The 12,168-nt window shown below is 43.5% G+C and overlaps 1 protein-coding gene across 2 annotated transcripts in view; it reads right to left on the reverse strand.

Moving 5' to 3' along the window:
- The window catches only part of ACMSD (aminocarboxymuconate semialdehyde decarboxylase), a 61,441-nt gene that overhangs the window by 39,170 nt on the left and 10,103 nt on the right, over nucleotides 1-12,168 (reverse strand). Inside the window, exon 3 of one of the 2 annotated variants that reach the window (XM_055572761.1) lies at nucleotides 4,636-4,732. In XM_055572761.1, coding sequence (XP_055428736.1) covers nucleotides 4,636-4,732 — 97 coding nt within the window. Of the gene's footprint in view, nucleotides 1-4,635; nucleotides 4,733-12,168 lie in introns of those variants that run through there. The other variant, XM_055572762.1, reaches the window with a different exon arrangement.

Genomic DNA, 12,168 nt, shown 5'->3' on the forward strand with positions numbered 1-12,168 from the left:
CAAAGGCAAAGCCAGTGAGAAGAATGACCCAGGCACCTCTGCATTTCCCAGGGCCTTGGAGCCTAGGAAGTCTCCATCCCACCTTCCTTCTGCTCTCCCCTCCCTCACTGTGTCTTCCCTGTCTCCTTCTCTCAGGGTCTCTGTCCTAGGCTTCTCTCATCCCTCAGCCTCAGTTCTAAGAGGAGGAGGAAAGACTGGACAAAAATGAGATCATTGAAGAAAAACTAAAATGCCTGTTTTTCAAAGGTTATTTCAACAACTGTGAAGTTGTATTTAAGCAAGGCATTTCCCCATCAGTTTTTTTAAGGTGTTTCATCTTAGGTCATGCACGACAGAGTATATTTCTCAGTCACCTTCCTGGCCCTGTAATTCATCTCCTAAGTGAGTCTGGGTAGAGTCCCACTGTCTGGAATGCCCAGAATGAGGCCCTGAGTGTGGTTCCAGATTCCAGCATCCAGGATGCCTAAACTGTCTGATAGTCACACTCCTGGAGCTGGGGTATTGGGAGAGATGCTGCCAAACCAAGGATGGGCCCTCTTTCCCTCATACCCACATCCAACTCAACAGTAAGTCCTGTTTGCTCTACTCCAGTTCCTTTTATGCACTCACCTCTCCCCATCTCTTGCCACTGCCTGGTCCAAGCCACCAGCATTTCCTATGGGGACTGCTGCAGAAGCCTCCAAGCTGGTCTCCTACCATCACTCTTGTCCTCTTACAGTTTGTTCTCCACTTGGAAGCCAGAGTAAGTGTTAAAACTTAGATCAAGTCACTCTATTATTCAAAACTTCCAAGTACTTTTAGAGTAAAATCACACTTAGAGTAAAATCCAGACTTGAACATGGTATAAGGCTCCACACAGTCTCTCCTGCTCACACTGAGCTTCATTTGCCTCCTGCCTGTTCTTTGGAGCTCTTTCCTGCCCCAGGGCCTTTGCACGGCTATTCCATCTGCCTGGAATGCTCTTCTTTTGGCTCATCACAGGATGTGCTCCTTTTCACCCCAAGAGCTCTGTTCAAACACCAGATTCTTGGCGAGGCTTTCCCTAACTCCATGCATTCTCTGTCTCACTGTTCTGTTCTTTTAATGTTCTGTGACTTATTACAGTCTGTCATGACTGTAGTTAATTGTTTATTCTGTGCCATTCCTTACTTGATCATAAACACCACATGAACCTGTCTGTCTATGTCCCATCCCTAGTGTCCAGAATAGTGGCTGGCATGTTGAACATACCCATATATGAAAACATAAATCATTGTTTAGTGAGGACTAGACCCTACAGCTTTTGATTACAGAGCATCGTTAAACATTGCCACAGATAGGATTTGTGTCCATTGATTAGTTTGCAACAAACAAATCCCTTTCAACTGTAAAATCTTCACATTTTACACAAATGCTTTTGCTTACATTATTCCGCTTAATTTCTCCACTTTATAGATTGGATCTAAGGTCACATGGCCTGCCAGAGGTGGGATGAAGCTCCTGTCCAGCTTGGCTCCTTCCCTATACCCCAGTGGCCATCACTTGTCACTGCATTTCCTATTAACATAGTAAATTGCATTATTTATGTGCTGATTTATTTGGATAGCTATTCTTTAGTCTCTAGGAATTGAGAGGGGAAAAAACAAGTCTAATCCAATTAGAGCTGATATTTAAAAAAACAAACAAACAGGTGTTTAAAAGTTTGGCATAGCACAGCGTTCCCCAAATTTACCACTTTACCTTGAGTAAAGTGGGCAGAGGCCAGGGGTAGAGAGAAGTGACATCATAAAAACAAATTCAGAGGCCTTCCTTTAGAAACTCTGACTCAGTGGATGGGGCCTAAAAAACATTTCTAGTAAGCACCCCAGGCAATTCTTATCCTGAGGGAGGCTTGGGAAAAGCTCTCTTGGAAGAGTGAAGGAATGGGAGAGACAGTCCCGAGTACAGTCCCAGCTCTACCATTTACTGTTGTGTGTTCCCAAGCAAATCATTTAAACCCTTTGCATCCCTCAGGTGGGAATAGTTACAACAATGCCTGCCACGTAATGTGATGAAGTAACTCAGGAGCTACCAATTACATTTGTCTCCCGGTGAAAGTGGCATGGCATGCTGAGATCTTCTGTGTTGTGCCTTTTCATTTTATTTTCTTACCTTGGCGGAGGCAGAAGGATACACTGTTAAGCCCTTGTGGCCAGACTGCCTGGGTTCAAATCCCTGTTTTGCCCCCTATAAGTTATGTAATCTTGGACAGATTGCTTAACCTCTGTCCCTAAGTTTCTTCATCTGTAAAATGGGTATAATAATAGTTGCTACTGCCTATGGTTGTTATAGAAATTGACTTAATACATGTTGGGTGCTGAGAACAATGCCTGGAAACAAAATAAATGCTCAGCAAGGGTTAGCCATGACTGTTCTCTTAAGGATAGCCATGGAATGAAACACACAACCAAAACCAAAGGGGACATTCTTTATCTAACCTGCAGTCTTGAACAATAGTTCTGACACTAGTCATCATTTCCACTAGTTTTCCCCTTGAGAGGTGGGAGCTCTGGTTCAGCTTGGGCTCTGCTATCAGTCTGGGAAGCCAGTTCTCTCTCCAGTGCCCCTCCCATCCCTGTTCTAGAACAGGGGCATGTGTACTGTTTTCTCTGGAATGGCCTATAGAGGTGCTTCAGGCTGTCCACAAAGTTCAATGTCAATGCAATTTAGACATGCTTTTAATTATTTTTAAAAAATCTATAAAGCAATATCTGGTCTAGAGTGCATGGATGCGTGTGTGCATGCTAAGTTGCTTTAGTTGTGTCCCAGTCTTTGCAACCCAGTGAACTGTAGCCTGCTAAGCTCCCCTGTCCATGAGATTCTCCAGGCAAGAATACTGGAGTGGGTTGCCATGCCTTCCTCCAGGGGGATCTTCCCAACCCAGGGATCTCTTATGTCCCCTGCATTGGCAGATGGGTTCTTTACCACTAGCGCCACCGGGGAAGCCCATATAGCTTAGAGTTGCCAGAGACTGCCTGCTCATTTTGGGGCTGATGGTTCAACTCAGTTTGTGCAGACCTTAGAATAAAATGTCTCCTGCTATCTCTGTGTATGTACTTGAACTTCTCATGCATTTGTCTTTGGTTATAAAGGTGGTAGATACAAACTCTTTTGTTTGTGTATATGACCTGTTTGTTTTCTGGATTAAATCTAGACTACTGATGTTAAAATTTAGGCCTGACAGTGTTATTGTGGGGGCTCCTCATCACAGCCCCTGGGCATGGCCCATGGGTGTACAGAAGGCTGGGTGCCCTTGTTAGAGCACGCTCTCCTTGGTGGCACAGCCAGCCAGGTAATAACAAGTGAAAGCACAATGTGGCTGTCATGCCATACTTTAAAAATTAAATTTTATTTATTTTTCATCCCCGTCCATCATATCATATTTTAGATAGGCTTTCACAATTCTTTTGAACTGGGGGGACTTGTTTGATTTTTAAATATAGGATAAGGAATGCAAGCAGTTATTAGAAATTGTTATTGATTTAGCTAGGAAATAAAAATTTCTTAACTCTCCCCTTTCAAATGTCTGGATTGGTTTTATTGTAGAGTATAGTGGGACTATCTGATTGCTTTTTTGTATCTGCTCCTGCTTCCACCCCATGTGTGTCCGTGGGGATGTTCTGGGTACTGTGCTAAAGCAAACTGCAGGAACAAGTTGAATCCTGACTCAACTAAGAAAGCAGTTGACATCTTTAATCTGTGAATTCTAATATTTACTGTTTTTGTTTGTTTGTGTGTTTGGCCATGCCATATCATGTGGGATCTTAATTCCCTGACCAGGAATGGAACCCAGGACCCCTGCCCTGGAAACCCAGAGTCCTAACCACTGGGTCACCAGGGAAATCCCTAATTCTTACTGTTTTAATTGGCTCTATAAGTAAATACTATGCATGTGAATTTAACATTTTTAAAAGAATAAAATACTACTTTTATCTTTTTGATAATATAGCATGTGTGCATGTGTGCTACGTTGCTTCAGTCATGTCTGACTCTTTGCGACCGTGTGGATGGTAGCCCTCCAGGCTCCTCTGTCCATGGGATTTTCCAGGCAAGAATACTGTAATGGGTTGCCATGCCTGCCTCCAGGGGATCTTCCCGACCCAGGGATTGAACCTGAGTCTCTTATGTCTTCTGTATTGTGCAAGAGGGTTCTTTACCACTAGTGCTACCTAGAAAGCCCCGATAACACAGCATTCTACTTTAAAACAAGTGTACCTAATTTGGGGGCTTCCCTGGTGGCTCAGACGGTAAAGAATCTGCCTGCAATGCAGGAGACCTGGGTTCAATCCCTGGGTTGGGAAGATTCCTCTGGAGAAGGAAATGGCTGCCCCCTCCAATATTCTTGCCTGGGAAATCCCCTGGACAGGGGTGCCTGGGAGGCTACAGTCCATGGGGTCTCAAAGAGTCAAATACAACGGAGCACACACATATCTAAATTTTAAATCCACACTCCAAAAACATTATAGTGGAGGGTGCCATCCCTCCCCCAGTGAAGCTGGAACAGTGGAGAAAATGGGATCAGAGGTTGCCATCACATAAATCATGTAAGGTAATCAAAGGGCAGACTTGCCTCTAACATCAGATGGAAACATTGATACCTTTTCTCATTGTAAGTACCTGTTTGGTCCATTTCTCTAAGACGAGCTTCTGGATCCCAGCAGTTCTCTTGGACCACTCTGAAGACCTTCCCATCTTTCAGCATCTTTGCTTCTCCCTATGACAGAAAACTCACATCAGCAAAAGGTGACCTAAGCTTGCTTAGCTGGAGAAAGGAACGGTAATCCACTCCAGTTTTCTTACCTGGAGAATCCCATGGACAGAAAAGCATGGTGGGCTACAGTCCATGGGGTTGCAAAGAGTCAGACATGACTGAGTGACTAACACACACACACACACAAGCTTACTTAGATTAATTCTTCCTTGTATGCTTTGGAATGTGGTTCTCCCCTAATCTTTTTAGGCATTTTTCCTTAATCCTTGAAGAAGTACAAATTTGTTTGTTTAGCAGAACTCAACTTGTTTTCCCCCTGCCTTAATATTGACTTGGATTTGAAGGGGTGTGCTCTGTGGGTGTCAGAGGCTGGATACAGAGAGAACCAGGTCATGGTCATGACCTTTTGGGACTATACAACTGAGGATTGTGTAGGTTACCTTGCCATTCTGAACTGCTGGCTCCAAAAGCTAAGAGGATGGCCCAGGATCTGGAAAACTCTAGATTTATAACATTTTAGAACTGGTAAATGGCACCCCACTCCAGTACTCTTGCCTGGAAAATCCCATTGTCGGAGGAGCCTGGTGGGCTGCAGTCCATGGGGTTGCCAAGAGTCAGACACGACTGAGCGACTTCACTTTCACTTTTCACTTTCATGCATTGGAGAAGGAAATGGCAACCCACTCGTGTTCTTGCCTGGAGAATCCCAGGGACAGGGGAGCCTGGTAGGTCTATGGGGTTGCACAGAGTCGGACACGACTGAAGCGACTTAGCAGCAGCAGCAGTAAGGACTTCTGAGGTAGGCCATTTTGTCCATCCCTGTTTTTTGTTTTTTAAATATTTATTCACTTATTGATTTTTGGCTGTGTTGGGTCTTTGTTGCTGCACTCAGGTTTTCTCTAGCTGCAGTGAGTGGGAGTTACTCTTCTTATTGCAGTGGCCTCTCTTGATGCGGAGCATGGGCTCTAGGCATGCAGGCTCAGTAGTTGTGGTACATGGGCTTAGTTGCTCCACGGCGTGTAGGATTTCCCAGACCAGGGATTGAACCCATGTCCGCTGCATTGGCAGGTGGATTCTTAACCACTGGACCACCAGGGAAGCCCCAACTTCTTGTTTTATAAAGAAGCAACAGATGGATAGTGAGAGGAAATAATTTGTCTGGCAGAGCAGGGCCCGCGGATGTCAGGACCTGCAGGGGGAGGCAGGCCATGCGGTGACCCAGTCTAGATGTGCACGTGAAGTTTGGTGCTGAGCTGCTGCTTCTCCCAGGCATCGTGCCTGCCTTGTACACTACCTTTTAATACTCAGGGAAGGCGGGCCAAACTAAATGGCTTCTCAAAGCATGGCTGCTGCTGCTGCTTAGGCTCTAAATTGAGCTTCAGGTTGCTGATCCCTAAAGAAAGGGAAAAGTTCTGATCAGGTCCCTAAAATCATACTGCTCAGGTTCAAATCATTATTCTGCAACTTATTGTATAGCCATAAGCAAGTTAAACATCTCTGAACCTCAGTTTGCTCTTTTTTTGTTGTTTGTTTGCTCTTTTTTTCATTATAAAACATGTTAATTTAGCACCTACTTTACTTTCACTGATGTAAAAACTTTAAGGATATACGGTTGGAAAAAGAAAGGATATACACTTGAGGAAAAAAGACAAGTTAATAATCTACCACTAAAATTTAGGTCATAAGCATGGAGATTGGAAGGACTGAGAAAAGGAAGAAATTAAGGCACAGATTTCCATCCATGGAGACAAAGAACAGAGTACTTGAGTTGATTGGGCAGAGGTTCCATAAGCCTACTATTTTTGTAGATATTAGTAGTTTATTATTTAAAAATGTGTTTTATTGAAAAATAGTTGATTTACAGAGTTTATTAATTTCTACTACACAGCAAAGTGATTCAGTTATCCTTCCCAAGATGGTATAATGTGCCACCAAGATCCCCCTTCAAGAATAGAGGAGTTGGGAGTTCCCTGGTGGTCCAGTGGCTAGGACTCTGTGTTTTCACTGTGGGGGTCTGGGTTCAATCCCTGGTTAGGGAACTAAGATCCCTCAAGTTGTGCAACATGGCCAAAAAAAGAAAAGAGGATTTCTTCTCCTAGCTTCTGAGAATTGCCAGGGAGTATTGCTGGCAGACAGCTCTCAGTTGTCAGTCCCTATGGAGAAAATAGGAAGATTGCCTTGGGTGAAGAGAACCACTTCCCTCAAAGTCCTGCCTCATTTCCAGGGAAGCCCATTTCCAATGACTGATTACTGTGGAGCAAAAGGCCCCTCTTCTTTGCCCCCCACACCCAACTTGGGACCCCTGTGGAGGTTAACTCTAGAGCTTCTTAAGGGTCAGCTTAGACCTCTGTTGAGAACATCACAGCTCAACATTGCCCTGTTTTACCCTACTTCCTCCTTTTCCCTTCCACTGATGTCCATTCTGAGAGCACTTCCTATTAAACCTTCTGCATGCTCATCTCTATCTCAGAGTCTGATTCCCAAGGAACCTCAGAACCTCACCTGTGACTCTTCTGATTCTTAAGTTCTAGTTTTAATACTGTCTACAAATGAGTCTAAATATAGCTGATATTTCAAATGTCTGGTATTGTGTATCACTAAAAAGTGTATTTTATAGAATGACCATGTTATCCAGCAATCCCACTCCTTGGCACATATCCAGACAAAACTTCAATTCAAAAAGATACAAGCACCCCTATGTTCATAGCAGCACTATCCACAATAGCCAAGACATAGAAACAGCCTAAATGTTCATTGACAGATGAATGGATAAAGAAGATGTAGTACAATGAAATACTATTCTGTCATAAAAAGAATGAGATAATGCCATTTGCAGCAGCATGCATTCAACTAGAGATTATCATACTAGGTAAAGTAAGAAAGAGAGACAGAAATACCATATAATAGCATGTATACGTGGAATCTAAAATTTGGCACAAACGAACCTACCTATGAAACAGAAACAGACTAAAAGACATAGAGATCAGACTTGTGGTTGCCAAGGGGGAGGACGATGGAGGAGGGATGGCCTGGGAGTTTGGGTTTAGTAGATGCAAGCTATTACATATAGAAATAGTGGACAAGAAGGAAAATAATAGCGCAGGGGGAAAAAGAAAAAATATGTATTTTAAAATTCTCTTTTATCAACAGATTTCCATTCTCTTCCCCCTTCCCCAGGTGCCCACTCAAGCTCTACCTCTAGACCATGCAAGCTGCTAGACTGGTTGGGCTTGAGGTGCAGAGCTGGCAGAAATGACCCAGACACTGTCACCAGGAAGCAGCCTCTGTCATCACTGCAGCTGTCACTTTAAAGTTTCTGAAGGACAGCTCCATGGGAAGCTATGTTACAACCCTTCCAGCTGTATTCACTCAACCTGCTACTGCTCATCTCTTGCTCAGACCTGCTTGTCCTCCTGGCTCTATTGCATCTCTCCTTGAGGTCAGCATTATCTTTCTCACCCCTCTGAGACTACATCATTTTTTTCACTTCCCTCTGCTTGACATGTCACCATCCCATCCACTTTCCAATATGTCTCCAAAATAGACCCTGCAGGGATCCACATTTCTCCACCTCCACTGCTCCAGCCTTGGTCCGAGCCCTATCTTCTCTCATCTGAATGATGCTGCAGCCTCAAGCCTGATCTCTTTCTGCTTTCATTCTTATTCCTGTCTAACCCAGTCTCCACAAAGCAGCAGAGTAAACTCTTAAAACCCTAAATCAGATCTTGCTAGTTCCCCACCGGAAACTCTTGAATGGATTTCTATTGTCCTGAAGATGAAATGCAAACCCCTTAACCTGACCTAAGGGGCTTCATCATCTAACCCCTGCTTGTCCCCACAACTTAATCATGTGTCTCAGTTCAGTTCAGTAGCTCAGTCATGTCCGACTCTTTGCAACCCCATGAATCGCAGCACGCCAGGCCTCCCTGTCTATTACCAACTCCCGGAGTTCACTCAGACTCACGTCCATCAAGTCAGTGATGTCATCCAGCCATCTCATCCTCTGTCGTCCCCTTCTCCTCCTGCCCCCAATCCCTCCCAGCATCAGAGTCTTTTCCAATGAGTCAACTTTTCGCATGAGGTGGCCAAAGTACTGGAGTTTCAGCTTTAGCATCATTCCTTCCAAAGAAATCCCAGGGCTGATCTCCTTCAGAATGGACTGGTTGGATCTCCTTGCAGTCCAAGGAACTCTCAAGAGTCTTCTCCAACACCACAGTTCAAAAGCACCAATTCTTTGGTGCTCAGCCTTCTTCATAGTCCAAATCTCACATCCATACATGACCACTGGAAAAACCATAGCCTTGACTAGACGGACCTTTGTTGGCAAAGTAATGTCTCTGCTTTTGAATATGCTATCTAGGTTGGTCATAACTTTCCTTCCAAGGAATAAGTGTCTTTTAATTTCATGGCTGCAGTCACCATCTGCAGTGATTTTGGAGCCCCCCAAAATAAAGTCTGACACTGTTTCCACTGTTTCCCCATCTATTTCCCATGAAGTGATGGGACCAGGTGCCATGATCTTCGTTTTCTGAATGTTGAGCTTTAAGCCAACTTTTTCACTCTCCCCTTTCATTTTCATCAAGAGGCTTTTTAGTTCCTCTTCACTTTCTGCCATAAGGGTGGTGTCATCTTCATATCTCAGGTTATTGATATCTTTCCCGGCAATCTTGATTCCAGCTTGCGCTTCTTCCAGCCCAGCATTTCTCATGATGTACTCTGCATATAAGTTAAATAAGCAAGGTGACAGTATACAGCCTTGACGTACTCCTTTTCCTATTTGGAACCAGTCTGTTGTTCCATGTCCAGTTCTAACTGTTGCCTCCTGACCTGCCTATAGGTTTCTCAAGAGGCAGGTCAGGTGGTCTGGTATTCCCATCTCTTGAAGAATTTTCCACAGTTTATTATAAATAGGCTCTTTGTTAACTCTGTTCAAAATATTCTAAGTATTTTGTTTGTTTTCTGTTTGGAAACTGATTGACTGAGCTAAAAATATATATATATATAAATATATTAAATAATCCTATGTCCTTTTATACAGGTGCGTGTACATATAAGTAAAATCATAGGAAAATGTCTGGAAAGATACCCACCAAACTGTTAATAGGAATTACTTTTGAGGATGGGGAATGCTGATCCAATGAAACTGTAGCTTTATCTTCAACAGCTTAAATTTAAAAAGAATTTACTCAGATTCTACTTATGTAATGGAAAATTAATCTTAAAAATAAAAACATGAAATGAGGACATTGGGCAAAATGAATGGCTTTCAGTCAATTTTGGTTGAGAACCCCATATTATAAGGAATATTTTCCATTGTGACCCAGTACATCTGTATATATCTATTTATAAAGATACAAACTTGAGGCAAAAGTTTCATGAAACAACACTTACCCTCACCGTGAACAGTTCAGTTCACTCGCTCAGTCGTGTCCGACTCTTAGCGACCCCATGAATTGCAGCACGCCAGGCCTCCCTGTCCATCACCAACTCCTGGAGTTCACTCAGACTCACGTCCATCGAGTCAGTGATGTCATCCAGCCATCTCATCCTCTGTCGTCCCCTTCTCCTCTTGCCCCCAATCCCTCCCAGCATCAGAGTCTTTTCCAATGAGTCAACTCTTCGCATGAGGTGGCCAAAGTACTTGAGTTTCAGCTTTAGCATCATTCCTTCCAAAGAAATCCCAGGGCTGATCTCCTTCAGAATGGACTGGTTGGATCTCCTTGCAGTCCAAGGGACTCTCAAGAGTCTTCTCCAACACCACAGTTCAAAAGCATCAATTCTTCAATTCTTTGGTGCTCAGCCTTCTTCATAGTCCAACTCTCACATCCATACATGACCACTGGAAAAACCATAGCCTTGACTAGACGGACCTTTGTCCTTTGTTGGCAAAGTAATGTCTCTGCTTTTGAATATGCTATCTAGGTTGGTCATAACTTTCCTTCCAAGGAATAAGTGTCTTTTAATTTCATGGCTGCAGTCACCATCTGCAGTGATTCTGGAGCCCAAAAAAAATAAAGTCTGACACTGTTTCCCCATCTATTTCCCATGAAGTGATGGGACCAGATGCCATGATCTTCGTTTTCTGAATGTTGAGCTTTAAGCCAACTTTTTCACTCTCCACTTTCACTTTCATCAAGAGGCTTTTGAGTTCCTCTTCACTTTCTGCCATAAGGGTGGTGTCGTCTTCATATCTGAAGTTATTGATATTTCTCCCGGCAATCTTGATTCCAGCTTGAACAGTACATTCTGCTATTTTCTTTTGTAATGTATTTTATTTTTAAAGCTGTCCTAACCCACTGAATTGATATTATTACTCATTGTTAGGTTGCTATGCTATGCTAAGTCACTTCAGTCATGTCTGACTCTGTGCGACCCCATAGACGGCAGCCCACCAGGCTCCCCGTCCTTGGGATTCTCCAGGTAAGAACACTGGAGTGGGTTGCCATTTCCTTCTCCAATGCATGAAGGTGAAAAGTGAAAGTGAAGTCGCTCAGTTGTGTCCGACCCTCAGCGACCCCATGGACTGCAGCCTTCCAGGCTCCTCCATCCATGGGATTTTCCAGGCAAGAGTACTGGAGTGGGGTGCCATTGCCTTCTCTGCATTGTTAGGTTGCAACCCATTAAACACTGGACTAGATGATCCCTAGGCCTACAGTCCTATGGTTTTTTATCTTCATAAAAGTTGCCCGCTGTCTTGCCCTTCCCACCCTCTGAATTCGCTCACTCTTTTGCTCAGCACAATTTTGTCACTATCTGTATGTTCTTTATTCATCTGAGTGTCTTCTTGGCTCCCCAGTGAGAGGGAAATCATTTTGAGAGCAGGAACCTGATGATTGAAGATCACACAGAATAGTGTGGGTGAAAATACTAAGTGTGATCGCAATGGCGAGTGTGTTTGTATTTCAAGGGCCTGAAAAACACTCAGACGTCGATGGCCCATGTATTTGAACTGGGCCGTGGATCTGGCCTCCCTTAAACGCTGCGGGTTGTTCCTGCCATCAGCACTTAATTCTACCCTACCCCATGCTGCTCCTGAGAGGAGGGCGTACATAGTTTTAGAAATTTTCAACCAAATATTTCAACCCAAGGACAAATGATGTTTTTCAGTTCTGAACAAGGCTTTGCCATGGGAAACAATACCCCTTGATTCATTCCAAAAGCATTGAAAAATCAAAGGTTAAGAAGAGAAACAAATAGGGCAGACCAAAGGTGTGTTTGGGAAATACCTTTCAGGAAATAGGAATCTCTGAGGTAAATCGGTCATGGATGGGGGACAGAAAATATTCACAAAAGGAATGTAGGCAAATAAAAAGGAATTGCTCTAAGCTGAATTTGCAATTTGTATGTATTTATATGTCATTTTCCAGTGACTGTGATCCCTGACCACTGTAATTATAAAAAAAAAAATACCAATTTAGTTCTGCTTTGGTTTGCTTTGT

Source organism: Bubalus kerabau, chromosome 3, assembly GCF_029407905.1.
Source record: "Bubalus kerabau isolate K-KA32 ecotype Philippines breed swamp buffalo chromosome 3, PCC_UOA_SB_1v2, whole genome shotgun sequence".
NCBI classification, from domain to species: Eukaryota; Metazoa; Chordata; class Mammalia; order Artiodactyla; family Bovidae; genus Bubalus; species Bubalus kerabau.